Raw genomic sequence first — 16,186 nt, 5'->3', positions numbered from 1 at the left:
ACAGTGGAGTCCCCAGACATAAAAGGGGTTTGAAAGGACGTTTTCCAAATAGAGAAACAATTTTTGAATATAATGAATTCTTTTCAAAACTTTCAGGGCTCCATTTACCGAGATGCATTGGCTCTTTATGCGAGCTTCTCAGTCTGACTGCATTATTCTGTCAGTTATTCAATGTAAAAAAAAAAAAAAAAAGTGTCAGTCAAAAACTATGACTGACATAAAACTAAATTACAGGCTGAGGGGAAAATTCATTAAAAAAATCAAATTCATGAAATTGTTCTGAACAATCTGCTCTTCAGTGCCATGTTAGTGATGAAACCAGGTCAGCGTGCCTCTTCTGTCTCGTTACTAATTTGTAGAGCTGAAACGATTAATCCAGTTCATTTGATTAATTGCGATAATTCGATTAATTGTCAACTAATATAATCGATCAATCGTTTGTAGCGAAGTGTTTGTTTCTTTCATTTTTTTGCCCCGTTTCTTAAAAGGATGTTTTGTTTTTTGGAATCTGTTTTTTTTTTATCAGTTTTCTCTCAGGTCGTCTCCTGCTGGCAGCTTTTATTTACTGAAGTCATAAAATCATTATTCCTTACAGTGGAGGGCGAGTAGGAAAAGGAAATTACTTTAAATGTCCGTCTGTCAGAGCAGCAGGTATAAAGTGGAGCTGCACACGGTGGGCAGAAACCATCTCCTGACGTTTGGCTCTTTCTTTCTCAATCAGTTACAAAATGACCTGAACCTCTTTGTGAGGGGACAGATGGTTCTGATGTTATCTTTGACTTGGCTTGCTTCAAATATTTAAGGCTCAGCCTGGGTCAGCCATGTGGTTGAATTATTTAGAAGCTGCATGTGAGGGTTTGCCCCGATGTTCACATGCCACCAACATCATGTCAGGAGAAAACGAACATCACCCAAGACGGAACCCAAGACGGAACCCAATCCTGAGCGATCCTGGAAGAACACCAGATTTTCTTATTTGCTATTTTAATAAGCACAATTCATTATTCTCCTTCCACTTCAACCACTTCGTGTCGGTCTGTCACATAAAAACCTGATTACATTTATTTACTGTTGTATGAAGTAAGGGTGAACTGATCGCACTTTTCTGGAAAACTGCTGATTACCAATCTTTAAAAAAAACCTGACCTGCTGGCAGCACGTTTTGTCTGAAATGTTGCTAAATATTTAAAGAAAGTCGTTGAGATGGAGTGATTATTGTTAACTGCTAATGTCCAGACATGACCTGGTGGACTGGTCTGTCATCAAACCTCTTACTGGAGAGTAGAAGACAGTGGTTGATGTTTAGACCTTTGCTGAGGCAGAAAAGATCGTCTTCACATGTATCGGTCGATCACCGATATCCCAAAGTGAAGACATAGACATAGAGTTTATTGTCATTCAATTGCACATATAAAAATGTACAAATTGAAAGAAATTTAGTTGCAAGGCTCCAATAATAATAAATAAGTGATAATAAAAGTGTTAAGGAAATCGGCCCCGATAAATCAGCTGGCCGATAAATCGGTGCACCCCTCACATGAAGACCTTCATGGGACAGGATGAGCAAGAAAATGTATTTAATAACCTGGATGCTCTGAAATCGTCTTCAAACAACTCGGCTCACGTAGCCACGTGTTTATGTAGCTTAATAAAATGAAAACTTTATATCTGCTACATCTGTGATGCTGGATGATCAAATTTAGTCCCAGCAACTTTTCACACGAAACGCTTGTGAAAAGCAGAGACGCTTTTTGCTGGTAGCAAATGGGAGGAAATCATTGCAGCCTGTTCTGTGCCCTGGTGAACTCCTCATCCTCCTCTTCTCATCCTCCTCATCCTCCTCTTCTCATCCTCCTCTTCCTCTGAACAGTTGAGACGTTTGACAGAAACACACACCACCCGACAGCACAGAGGTCTCACTCTGGCTGGAAAGTCATGCAATAATCCCGTCACCGTTATCTTTATGACTTATAAAAATCCAGGAGACAGAATTGATTCATTATTGATGACGTTCGCTTTAAAAGAAGCATGAAGCTTGTGCCGATTTCAGAAGCTCATAATGGAGAAGTAATCTCCTGACAGTTTGAGTGCATCCTTGTGTATAATACATTGTTAAATCAGAGCCCCATTCACACAGCAATGTGTTTATTATAGTCTTTATTACATTTTCCAATAGAAAAAAAAAATGCACACAACTGTTCCTCAGGCTGTGGATTTATGATGCAAACTGCAAATTCATTTCAGTTTAATGTTCGTTCCAACACCTCCTCATCCCAGCTTAAAACGGTTCATGTTGTACAGAACAGTTTCTGCAGGGTAATAATGTGTTCAAGCTATTTTCTTTTTGGTCCTGCGTTTAATCCAGAGATTCAGTCTGCAAGTGAAACATGGTTTTTTTTTTTCACAGCCTACAAAGTGGTGCTTTGGACAGTTTCACCATCAACAGTTTTTGGAGGTTTTGTTTCTTTTATGCATTCGATCAAAGTTGAAGACGTTTGTTTACACTGGAGATTTATGTGAAGAAATCATGATTCTGGGAATTACTGTGAATCTTTGAGACGGTTTTAGAGAGCAGAACATTTTGATTCACAGGCTGCAATATAAACTGTCAGCAGCTTGCAAAGCAAAACATTTACAAGTCAGTTTGTTTGACTGATATGAACCTATATAGATAAAACCTCACCTATAAACGGGTTAAAAACATAAATAAAGAAAAGTTACCATAATAGAAAAGCTATATTATTATTATTATTATTATTATTATTATTATTGTCGGGGGAGGAAAGAATCGATTGAGTTTTCTGGTTTCAACTAGGAGAGAGCTCCCCTGGTGGGCAGGACAGTTACTGCAAGATAAGAGGTCAAGTTTGTATTTTTTAAGTGGGGTTCTGTCAGGAGATCATCAGTAGTCAGTACATTACTCTTTTACCATAATCACTTTGATGGTTTTTCTATGTGAATGTCAAAGTTCGTCACTGATGTCACTGTTGGATTAAATTGTTATTTTCTTGTAATCTGTTGTCTCACAGCAAGTAAGTCTGAATTATGTCTGGTGTCCCAAGTTGAGTTTGCATCGTCCACCTGTTCAGGTGTGGGTTCAAGAATCAATTGTCAAGAAAAATCCAAACTATCCCTTAAAGGGAATCAATAAAAATATTTCTTATAAACAGGTCTGTAAGTAAGTCATTGCTGTTCAAATTCAAGTAAACATTTAAGATGATTTATACTTATTTTGGTGAACTTTAAAGTTTTCTATGTTGCCCATCTGATGCAGAACTGGACAAAGGATCAAAGAAAGTCGTAACTGATAATATCATGTTTACTTAGTCTAAAAACAAATCACCAGGAAGAATCTGTTGAGAACATTATAAAAATGTTTCCATTGTAACAGGTTGTCTAGTCCGCCGCTCTGTTCTTATTTACAAATAGCAAAATGAGTAAAAATTGTATAACACAAAAACCTATTGGTGAGCATTAACAAAATGCTGCAAAATTAGCAGTCTATATTATATGTTAGCATGTTGTTAAAGGGTATTGCATTCTTAAAATATTTATGCTGCTGCTTTTTTAAAAAGGGGTAATACCTCTGTTTCTAATTTTTAATTGCTATTCTGTAATTTCTAGTGCTCTGCCTGCCATCTGCTGCACCGCTAAACCATGCGATAAAATGGTGGCTGTGTGCCAGGAGGGACAATGTTACTCCACGTCAACAGGTGGCGCCAAACAAACAGCAGATATAACAAAAAAAAGGGTCAGATCAAAACATCAATCAACTTTGTTACATTTTCGCCCCAAAAAAGCCATGTTGAAAACATAACATTTATGAGCAGAACGGAGTCACTCAGCAGTAAAAACAGCAGCCATGCCAGTCGAATGTGAAGCCCTTTAAATTCTCTGGTTCATGTTTGAGATCTGATGATACTAAATTAAAAATTAGCAGGTGGGTTTATATGAATGTCTTTAGAGAATGTCCGTGCTCTTAGAGCAAACAGAATATCTAAACTTTTATTATATTATATTTGATCTTCCTTCAGCCATACTCAAATATGTTTAGAGGTCATACTTTACTCCCATTCCTGAAGACGCTAACAGCTCCTCTGATATTTAGCGAGGTGCTAACATGCTATGAAATATTTTGTTGTGAATTTTGTATTAGTAGAGGAAACTAGTTAGTTGTTAGGTCAGAGCTCAGTGACGTTTCTCCACGTGAAAACAATATCGTACCAAGAAAGTTTGACATGCCATAGAGAAGTGGCTACGTGGCTAATCAATGTTAGCATAAATACTTTCAGTGGCGTAACAGGATTTGGTGAAACATGAAATAGGCACAAGTTGATTTAGAGGAAATGTGCTGGATATATTATACATCATGGAGCTGGAGAGGTAAAAACAAACAAGTGGGGGAATAATTAGCTTAGCTTTGAGTTTTTTAAGGGCCACCACTCAACTGAAAGGCCAGCGTTATTTTAACTCTAAAACTGAACAATGTTTGATTAAAATTAGGCACACAGAAAAATAACTTCAGGCTGACTTCTACAGTCTGACAGTAAAAGTAAGAATGTTTTTTGCGATTTCAGCAAATCCGAACAGTTTTCAAAAAAAAAAAATGTTGACTACCTGTAATATGCAGATGTTTAAAGCAAACATAAAATGACTTTAGTTTACAAAGTAGATGATTTCTAAAAGCATCTAAAAGCTGTATTTTATTCATGAGCGTCAAAATGAAGAGGGCTGAATAAAAACGCGATAGGATTTCCACTTATTTATGAAGAATTTTCCTTCCGCTTATTAATAATGCTCTACGTTTTGTGTGTCAATCAAATAAAATCCCCCAAAATTGCATCACAGTTTGCATTTTGCAACAAGGTTAAAGGTTCAAGGGGTGTAAATATATTTGGAAACTAACTGTATTTTTAAAAATGATTATTTTAATAAACACCCTCAAGCACTTATAAACCGCACTGATTAATGCAATAAAATATAATTTGGTTTATCTATAGAGACTCAATTTTGAAAATGTCACGTTGCAGATTTGTCTGCTTGGTGGTTGGGATGTAATTAACTCAGTCAGAAGTTTATGAGAACGCTGCAGTGGATGTGACCTGATTCCTGTACCTAATAAACAACACCTGTCTTAGCTACGATGTGTTTAAGGGAACAGGAAAAGTGGCATCTTTAAAAATATCAGCATGAGGTTCAGTTCTATATAATAAATTTTTTTTTTTTTTAACACCACTTTTTAGATGTAAATTGTGTTTCTTTGTTTTACGTGCACATGATTTATTCCAACCTCGCCTCTAACAAGTGATTTAGTCAAAGACCAAAATGAAAATGAAGATGTGAAGTCGAAGCCAGATATTTACATACACTCTATGTATGACAGCAAATCAAACAAAAAAAAAAGTTTTTGTTTTCTCTATGCCAGAATTATGAGAGGATTGTTTTAGACAATCATTTTCTTTAAATATGTCTCTCCATACTTCATATTTTGTATAATTTTAAAAAACACTCCTCCAACTGACATAAAACTGCAAACGTTTGTCTAAAAACCTGGTTTCTGCTGTATGTATCTTCACATAATGCACGGCTGACAACTGAGCAACACCTTCATTTCAGAATAAAAACACCGTGTGCGTTTCAGTCCAGGCTCTGAAGAACAGAATGTGATGCTGTGATGTTAGATTTCCTCTTCACAAGCTTCCCGGCCATCAGTCTTATGTTGCTAAAGGTGTTTCATCTAGGATATTGTGCTGTTTCTGAAATGTTGAAGTAAGATTTGGACAAAGAAAAGAAAAAAATTCTGCTGCTCCTTTGTAAACCTGGCGACCCGCAGATATGCACAGGGACGCCTGCAGTCAAAGCAGGGAAATCTCCCCCTTCTCTTCAGCTTGTCGTCTTTGAATTCTCATGACGGATGTCACAGCTTCTCCAGAAAAGTCACTCGACCGTCGGCGTCTAAGTGTTCATGGACGCTCTAATCTCGGCCGCCCTCTGAGCAGCCATGGACTTCCTCCTCTGCGCCGCCGCCGCAGTGGCCTCCGCCATGCCGCGGTAGCTGTCTGTCTCCTGTGAGTCCTCGCTGTTCTGCGACTTGGTGCTGTCCTGCGAGTCAGCCTTCTGCCTCAGCGCCCGGTTCTGCTCCTCCTTCAGCTCCACGTAGGAGCGGGAGAAGGTGTGAAAGATGGAGGTGACGGGGAAGGCCATGAGCAGGATGCCGCTCAGGATGCTGCTGAGCGCCACCACCTGGCCCGGGATGCTCCTGGGAACCATGTCGCCATAGCCGACCGTAGTCATGGAGATGACGGCCCACCAGTAGCTGCCGGGGATGCTGGTGAACTCCTGCTTGGCGCCCATCTCGCTCTCGGCGAGGAACACCAGCGGCGAGAAGAGCGCCATGGCCACGCAGAGGAAGAGCAGCAGCAGGCCGAACTCACGCGTGCACCTCTTCACCGTCAGGCCCAGCGTCTGCAGGCCCAGTGAGTGGCGGGCCAGCCTCATCACGTAGAAGATCCGCAGGGCCCGCAAGACCCGGAGGACCAAGCCCACCTTCTCCAAGTAGTTGTTCCCCGAGCCCGCGGGTTTGCCCCCCACAGACAGAGAGTCCACGATCAGGGTGATGTAGTAGGGGAGGATGGCCACCACGTCGATGACGTTGAGCGGCGTGCGCAGGAACGTGCACTTGCTCTGAGTCTGAATGAAGCGCAGCAGGAACTCCAGGGAGAACCAGGCGACGCAGACCGTTTCCAGAACGAAGATGTTGTAGCATCTCTGGGAGCACTCACCCTGCAGACGGAGAGAGCAAAGGAAGGCCCATGTTAGGGTTCAACGTAAGGCCATACACCGCTTTGCTAAAGTAGGTGGTAAGCAGAAGAAAACAGGCTGGTTCAAGAACAGGTTAATGGTAAATGGGCTGTACTTGAATGGGCACTTTATCAAATCCAGAGGACTCCAAAGCACTTCACTCATTCACGCACACATTCACATGCAGATGGTTGTTAGCTACCATAAATAACATTTCCTAAAGCAAACATTAATCAAAAATGAGAACTTGTCTTTTTCAAAAGATTACCTCTAAAAGAGTTTTTTTTTAGTTGAAATGAAGGGAAAATGTCTCTTTGGACTGTAACAGTTCCAGACCCTTGACATAACATGACTTAATGTTTTACTATATTATTTGCTTCTAAACTCACCAACAAGTGGTACAACAATAAATTCTTTCCATTACCATCTGTAAAGGACAAATTTAGAGAACGCAACATATTTCATGTCAGAAGCCAGATTTAAACGCCTCCACAGTTTTCTGCTGATGTTCATGATGCTGTTTGTTCACTAATGTCCTCTAACAACCTAGGAGGCTTTCACAGTACAGATGGAATTGTACAGACAGCTGTTCTTTACTTATTAAGAAAGTGACTTCTAAAAACAAGCTGATAAACTGGATTTTATTTAAGGGCAGTGTAGTAAAGAAAATGCCACATTTTTGTTATTTTCCTTTAGGAAAACCTGACCATATATATTCCTTTGTGGTCTGTCACATAATCCACATCAGATACACTTTACGGTTTCAACATGACAAATGGTGGGGAAAGAACCACAAGGCGTCTCCAAGCTTTTGATCCGATTCTTGAATTCATTCGTAGACAAAGAAGATTAAATGTCGCAACAAAGACGGGGAGCCGGTTCTCTTGCACAACAAAACGCAACGCAGAAGGTGCTGAAAGATTCATGAAATGTAAAGCAAAAGGCTTTGATTGCCAAGTCTTGAAACCCGGCCTGACTCACACATCAAAACCCGGGTGATCAAGAGGTGAGAGCTGGGAAAGGTGTAAGATGTGCAGATGTTGGAAATTAACTGTCAAAGCAGCGCTTCCCTTTTCCCCCCGCTTAACGCTCTCTCCTCTTTGCGGCGACCGACTCAGCGTTCATGAATATTTGAGTTTATGATCATAAGGGATTTATTGTGCGTTATGTAAAAGTCGCATTGCAGATTGAAAGTGAGCATATTTCTTTTGTCTCAATCATTAATCATATTAAAGGCTAAACTCATTTATTTCCCCGTTAATATTAATGGACTGGACTAAGATTTGTGGAACCCGATGAGCCGATGAAACTTCCTGTGATTTTGGAACGTTGTTAATCTTGAAAACAGAGGCAGTTGTGATTCATACAGCTGCTTCTACAACAATTTTAAGCGAATTTGATTAATCCAAGAAGAATTCAAACACAAAACATTTGTACAAATTCATTGAGGCACCAGCGTGAAATTTGGGCCAATGTTGTTTCCCAATGACCTCTATTGTTTTGATGCCTTAGGGGGGAAACGACCGGAAACAGATGGCAACAAGACGGAAACAAAGTTCAGTTGTTGATTTCTGTCCAGTTTTATTTCTCGGGCTGATACCGATACATATCGGCCGATAGCGATGTTAGTGCCAATATATCGTGCATCCATAGAGCCTACGATGTGGTGTTAGGGCTATGCTAAGAAAAATAACACACACAAAAAATTAGAAGAATAAAGTCTACTACTTAATTTTCTAAATATTACGACTTTATTCACATATTAGTTTGACTTTATTCTTGTATGACTTTATTTTCGTAATTTTATGACTTCTCATAATTTTGTTTTCTTATATTTTTAAGTAGAAGTATGGCACCTATGAAGGAGTAGGTGCCACACTTTTTGTTTAAACGACCAATTTTTCAGGAAACAAGTGATTTTGTTTCTTTTCTTTTTTAAAAAACTTGAATCGACCTCCTGTTTTTTCTGAGGTCAGTTCCTCTTAGCCACACCAACTACTCTGTGCCCACCACCAGCAACAACCACAGCCGATTTAAGTGCAAACACTTATTCTCCATAAAATAAAATGGTGGCCATTTTAAAAAAGCAAAGCACAAGATCAAGAAACTCTATGATTTCTATGGCTCATGATACGTAGCAAACAAAACCAGTTCATCTACCTGGCGATTTTAGCTATAAAAAAAAAGGTTCATGATAACCACAGTCGCCATCTTGAACAATCAAAAACTTATTAGTAAATATGATTTCTATGGTTGCAATTATGTATGATGTGACACTAGGAGTCAGCTGTGATAAATATTTGCAACTTTAGTGCAAAAGTACACTTTCCTGGACGACCATCTTAAATTTGTCAGTGGATAATGTTTTTTGTTTTTTTTTTTCCCCAAAAAAAGTAAGTCCCTGGAAGCATCTGTTCCCATTTAGGTTCTTTCACTGAAATATTTAATTATCTGCTACACTATATTGGTTTAAACCAACACATCAACACAATTGGTTTGCACAAAACAGCGTACCAACATCAGTTCTTGCAAATAAACCATTTTCTCATGAACTTGCCCAGTCAGCCTCCTGCACTTTTCAAAAGCACACACTCAGCTCAGCGCATGGCATGTGTTTCTTTTTTCTTTTTTTGCCCCCGGAGACCTGAAACTTGCAAAACCCATTAAGGAGCATGTAAATGACTGATTGGCAGAGCCAGAGCTGCAGTTTTCTCCTGCAGTCACGGCAGCAGCAATAAACTACTTAAGTGACAGTTCACACCAAAAGTAAGACGAGGCAGTAATTGAGTTGAATTTAGAGAAATGAGGGAGTAGCAGCTCTAATAAAACGTGGCACAGGCTAATTTATCAAACGGCGGATATTCCACCTCAACCGAACACGACCAGGTTTCAATATTTGGATGATATTAGCTGCAATCGCTCCGTCCGACTGGAGGAGGTAATTTCACGCCTTCACTTCAGGGAGCGCCTGTAGTCTTAGGAAGACTGCCTAATGTTGCTTCTGACACAAGATGGAGGAAAACACAATAAAATGTGGCACTTTTTATTCGGGCCGGATACATTAGCATCACAGTCCCATTTTTCTTTGAAAACTTAATGGCCTTCCAAAGCCAAAACTGTCGACTGGAGGCGCAGAAATAACATTTAATTGAGATCTGCATCGCATTAAGTTTTGGAAATTGAATCGTGGCTGTCACACGTCGAGCTGAGTGCAGAACAGGGGCACTGAAAGCCGGCGACTTTCTGAACGTTTCCTTCTGCTTTTCCTGTCGACATTGTTCAGGTGTCAAACGAAGCAGCCCTGATTACATGGAGCATCCATCTTTGTGTTTTCTACACCCTTTAATGGTCTGAAGTGTGTCCCAGCAGGTGATGTACGTCCTGGACAGGCCGTCAGTCCATCACAAAGCTAACACAAAACACAAACCCTTCACTGGAAGGGCAATCGGGAGGAAGCAACAGGCCAACAGGCAACAAGAATCCCTGGAAGAAAGTCACTAATGTAGAGATCAGGCAGAGAGGCCCTGGCAGAGATCTGAACCCTCGGCCCACAGCAGACTTTACAGAGAAAGATACAATGCCAAGATGTCAGTAGCTGGTAAAACGAAGAAATGTTAGAAACCTCAAAGGCCGTCCACCATGTCAGCCACGTGGTTCTGTGGGCGGCAGAAAAATCTCAATAGAGGGTGAGTCCTTCAAATCTACAATTATATAAAAATACTTATTTTCTCTCACTGACTGACAAATTTGATCTTTTAAGTGCCAGGAAGATAAAAGAGAGAAAGATAAGATTTTTTTTTTTTACTTTCCTTTCATCATTTGTTTGTTTTCAGATCCTCTCCATTTAAAAAAAAAATAACAAAAAATAAATATTTCTAAACACCATTAATCCAAGATGGCTGGCAGCTTCTCCTCTTTCAACCGTCACCAATTTCAATCAATTGTTCAACCTGCTGTCTCCACAGATCCAGTCACATCACATGCAGCTCCAGCCTGTAGCAGCAGAATTAGCACCAGCTATTTAAGTCTGATGCTAATTCTGGCGCTTACAGGAGTGTGGTCAATGAAATTCCTCTCCTAACAATATTTACTTTTGTTTTGCCGCTGTACAAATCGGATCAAATGTCACATGATAGGATATGTGCTATGGAAGTGGCACTGATCTGATATTTTCTTTAGGTGAAAATATAAGAATCTGGTCATTCAGACGGCTGTGAAAAAATTGGATTCGGCTCGCATCTCTGAAAGCACATGGAAATTTCAGAGTTTCTAAAGTCAAAAAATTTTAGACTTTTGAAACTCAGAAATGTTGTAGTTCTTTTCTCGAAAAGTTTTGAGTTTAATTTCAAATTGTCAGATTTTTTTCTTGTAAATCTTTGACTTTTCATACTTTAAAATGTCCCTTTTCTCCGTTTTTTGGTGGAAATTCACTTTTTTTTTTCTAATTACAATGACCCTGATACGTCATTGTATGTCAGAGCTGATGTATGGAAGAATAGAAGTAAATAAAGTGCAGTCCAACACATACAGACAATGAATCAAGGAATATTCATATGTAGAATTCATTTTAGGATGTTTTGAAAGCTACATATCCCTTTTTTCACCCACTTCACAATTTTTCATACAATGCATTTGTCTCCAATCCCAATAAAACATAGAAACTTTTTTTTTTCTTTTTGTAATGTGGTAAAAAGAGGAAAAGCCAGACTTTCTACCTTGCGAAAGTGTGAATACTTTCATCAGTCACTGTATGCCATCAGAGTTTTCTTCCTTTCGCTGCACAGCGCAGACAAAAGAATCGGCGACTTCTGCTGCACATGGATGTCCCTGAATAAATGCACACTGTTGAGTCATAAACACGGGTTGCACAGAGGAGTCAAGGTGCAGGCTTTTAAACGTCTGAGCTGGTGATGAAACATCCCCACTGTGGCTGTAAAGGTTGCATGAAAGCTGAAAAACAACTTTAGCAAAACATGGAAATAGTTCTCTCCAGATGTAGACCTTACATTAGAGCTAAAACATGTGCAAACCCTGAACCTGGGAAACAGATTTGATGGGAATTCAAGCGACAAACTCTCATGGGGAAAAGTCAACAGATGGCGTTGCCTCCGAGGCCAAAGAGACTGTATTTGGATGCTTGACTGTAAATCAGAAAGGTCCTGCTGTGATCCGTCTCCCGGGCACCATGACACCACATCACAAACAGTAGAGCTTTTTATCACCCATTAGTCAGCTTTACCACAAACCGTCTACTGGCCTAAATCCACACTTAAGTTAAAATAACCAGTCCTGTGCAGCTGGTGGCAGACTGCAGGCTCGGCTCTCTGGTGTACCAATGTGGGGAAGCTTTGTTACTACGAGGTTAAAAGCAAACGATCTGCTTTATTCGGAGGGAATGTTCTGCCAAATAGGATCAGAAATTTCAAAACAAAAGCAATCTTTGTTCACGTTCCCGCTACTGAGCAACATTTGGACACGTTACAAACTCCAAAAACTCAAGCAATATAAATACACTCTCAAAAAATAAAAAGTTTAACGCACAGAAGGAAGAGCCTTATTTTAAATGTTATGCAAGAGGAGACACAACCAAGCAATCCCAATCAGAATCAACCTCACACAGAAGCACAACGACTTTGGTTTCAGTGCAGCCCATCCTCAGAAAACGGGAACAATCAACATCAGACATGTCGACAGGTGTCTCTCTTCATCTCACAGGTTTACTATTGAATTTCGGTCTGGTGGTTGAATGTTTGTTTGCTGAATAATTTCCATGTTTCATGAAATATACAGTCAGGCTTTTCAAAAGCAACACTTTTGAAGGGTGCTTTTACATTTTAGACTTTGTGAGCCCCCAGCAGCATAGATCCACCACCATCCTCAGAGTCCTTTTTCTTTGGTTCATCCTTTGTGTCACACCAAATCAGAGAAATCTCAGTATTGGTCCAACATAAAACCCACAGGGTCTGATCTGCTGTTCACTGATTGAAATTAAACTGAAGGGTAATGAGGGTTGAGCAAAATTATGCAAAGAAAGATTTTGCAGTGCCCTAGTTAAAGTCCGAACCCAAATTGCATTGAGATGTTGTTGGGTGACCTTAATCAAACGATTTTTGCTTGAAAACCCTTCAGGGTGGCTGAGTACAAGTGACGGATTTAAATTAGTTTGATTATCTGAGACATTTCACTGACAAACAAGGAAATGCATAAGAAGTCACAACATATCAGGTTTCATTAGTGTGATGTAAATATCACAAAGAAGTGCTCAGATTTTTTTTTATCATTTATTGTGATACATTTTTTATGATAAGAGTTTTGATTTATTGTTGTCACAAAAAAAATCCAACGAATGATGTAAAAAAAGCTGTAAAACTGTGTATATTATCAGGATTTCACTATTTCCTACACTGTTTGTTCAATGAAAGTATGAATGGTTACCAATAAGATTGAAAATACGGTTACCATGGGCAGGTTAGTGACACCAGTCGCACTCTGTTACGTGACTGGTGTCCTAAAAAAACCACATTACAAATAGGAATGTTTTTTCAAAGGCATTATTTGTGTCTGTGGGGCTATAATTTCTGTGGCACAGAGTCACAGCGATAAAGTCACCTAAAAATATATCGTCACATGTATCGTTATCATAACAGTATTGCCAAATATCGTGATACAACTTGAAGTCCATATCACTCACCACTACTGTTTTCCTATTCATTTCAAGTCATGTTGTCAATAAGAAACATTCATTAACGACATCACACACTGGCATATTCTCCAAGTATAGGCAAACATTTGCACCTTTTCTCAACACCGCCTGCAAATGTCGACTAATAAGTCATTTAAATAACATTTCAATAGCTTCATGTGGCGTTTACAGCTAAATAATTCAAATTTGAGATCCACCCTCTAACCACATGCTGCCATTTCAGATCCAAAATAATACGAGTCTGGCGCCGAAACAAGTCCAAGTTCTGAACGAATTCCCTGGTCTTCACACGCCGAGCAGTATGCTTCACACTTCCTCCGTTACCGGCCGTCCTCCAGGGAATCTGTCTGTTTGTAACACAAACGCAACTCGTAGTGTTCCCGCTTTTCATCCACTCTGACCACAGTATTTGTTTTTTGTTTGTTTTTTTGTTTTTTTTCTGGCTGAGTGCTTTTTTTCCCCCCCGCTCACTCCTGCTGCCTCTGTAGTACGCACATGTACCACAGAGGATCAAATTAAAAACGTGCAATTATCCATCTGAGCAATGGAGGGACTCTGACCCCGTCACGACGGAAGACAAGCGTGCAAAACAAACAGTCCAGGAAGGGAAACGCCCCTTTCTCCGATTCAACGAGCAGCGAGATATTTGTGGCTTTGGCACACCCATGCTTTTAATGGATCTTTATTCAGCCCATTGAGCTTCGCTGATTTTGTGTGTGTGTGCGTGCGTGGGTGTGTGTGCGTGCGTGCGTGCGTGTGTGTGCGTGGGTGTGTGTGCGTGGGTGTGTGTGTGTATTTGCTCAGGCCCTCAGATTGAGTTTTCACTTTCTGCTGCTCTTCCAGGAACTGTCTTAATAAGCTTTTTCATGAATCAAATCTCAGGCCAGAGGGATTTTATGACTGCGCCACCCAAAAAACAAACAAAAAAACAACCAAAACATTTTTGGCTGCTTGTTTTGTCTCCTTTCATGACAAACAACCAAAGCTCAGAACAACAATGGAGGATTTTGAATTCATGGTCTATGCAACATATACTTGGAGGATGAAAAGTATAAATAAGCTTGTTCGTTATTGATCACTGCTTCAAGCATAGAAGCAAAGAAATGTCTGGTTAAAGTAAAGTAGGGCTATGACTAACGATTATTTCAGTAATCGATTAATCATGATTGATCACAGTTAAACGTTCAAGCCCTGCTTTCTGTCCTGTCCTGAGGTATCCAGTTTCTTTATGACTTTGTCTGATGAAGTAACTTAACCCTTGAAAATGGCCAACTGGACCACTGTGCAGAACCCTGTTCTGAACCAGCTGGATGTTTATTGGGCATCAAAGCCAAACATTCAGCATTCAACTTCTATGCACCACAAATCTGGAACAAACTTCCAGAAAACTGCAAACAGCAGAAACACAGTGTCTTTAAAACTTTAAAACCTGCCTGTTTAAAGCGTCTTTTGAAACATAATCATCAGTCTGATGTCTTTGTATTTTTGTGGTTTTATGATGAAAAGCATCTTGAAATGCCTTGTTGCTGAAAGTTGCTATACAAATAAACTTTGATTTTGAACCATAGAACTCAAACCCATACATCACAAATATGGTATATGAAGTTTCTTCCACAAAAACCTTCTACAGAAACCGTCCGGTCTTTTTTCCCCCTCTGCCCATTTTAGCTAAGCAGAAGTCCATCCAGCCATGTGGTGTCAGGAGGTTGAGCCTCAGCAGTTTGTAAAATTGTGTCAAAATGTTTTTAATTTCTTTTTAGTTCATTCTTTTTGCCCCCTTGATTCAAATGTGTCACTAAATTAAGAAAATACTATAATCTAACTGGTACTATTGTGGTTTACAGCAAAAACCAAGAGAAGAACCTTCTAGTTTCTGTTTTCTCTTTCCGACATCTAACTCTGAAACCGGTTTTAATTCAGATTTCCCAGTTTAAAGTCTGATCACAAACTCATTCCTGCTGCCAGCGCATCAGGGAACAAACACTGCATATTTATTCCCTTCATAAGCTGAGCTGTGGATGCTCACGGACCATTTCCAGTCCGGGTGGGATGTGAACAACATGACACAAAGAGTGGAATATTTTCATTTGTCTATTTTTAGTTTTGACTGACAACCTGACCAACTGCACTTTCAGTGTGTTCTGGTGAAAGGCCCTGCCGCGCTGCACTTGGAAAATGTGTCACCGTGTAACAAGCAACAGCGCTCATTTAATCTGCTACATCTCCCCGACACAGAAGCCATCTGTACACTGTGACAGTCGGTTGTGAGGATACTTCTTTTTTTAATCTCATCTCTATTTCTCCACAACCTATAAACAACCTTCATGTCGCTGAGTGCACAGTTTGAGATTATTGCTGGTAACCAGGTTGGCTGAAGAGCTGCAGGCAGAAAATGAGAAGCTGGATGATACGAAAGCACCTGCTCATACTGCAGAAACACTACGTCTTACCAAGAGGTTTTGGTTTTTAGTTTCTAGTGGAAATATCTTGAATAGACTTGAAATCAGACAAAATATTGTTTATAGCAATAATTCCTTTAAGGGGCAGTATTATGTGTTTTCCAGGCATGTCATTTTGTAGCACAATCAAGTAACGGTTACCTTCAGTTGTTAAATAAAAAATTAAAAAATTAAAAAAAAAAAATATATATATATATAAAAAAAATAATATATATATAAATAA

The 16,186-nt window shown here is 39.6% G+C and overlaps 1 protein-coding gene across 1 annotated transcript in view; it reads right to left on the bottom strand.

The window, feature by feature from the left end:
* Positions 1–2,128: 2,128 nt before the first annotated feature.
* kcng2 (potassium voltage-gated channel, subfamily G, member 2) overlaps positions 2,129–16,186 on the bottom strand; it is a 43,537-nt gene continuing 29,479 nt past the window's right edge. Inside the window, exon 3 of the mRNA XM_008421380.2 lies at positions 2,129–6,783. Within this exon, the coding sequence (XP_008419602.1) occupies positions 5,956–6,783 (828 nt within the window). The 3' untranslated portion in view covers positions 2,129–5,955. The remainder of the gene's footprint in view (positions 6,784–16,186) is intronic.

The sequence above is a fragment of the Poecilia reticulata genome, linkage group LG11, assembly GCF_000633615.1.
Source record: "Poecilia reticulata strain Guanapo linkage group LG11, Guppy_female_1.0+MT, whole genome shotgun sequence".
NCBI lineage: Eukaryota > Metazoa > Chordata > Actinopteri > Cyprinodontiformes > Poeciliidae > Poecilia > Poecilia reticulata.
Note: the sequence above shows the minus strand (reverse complement) of the source record. Positions and strands in the feature narration are given on the sequence as shown.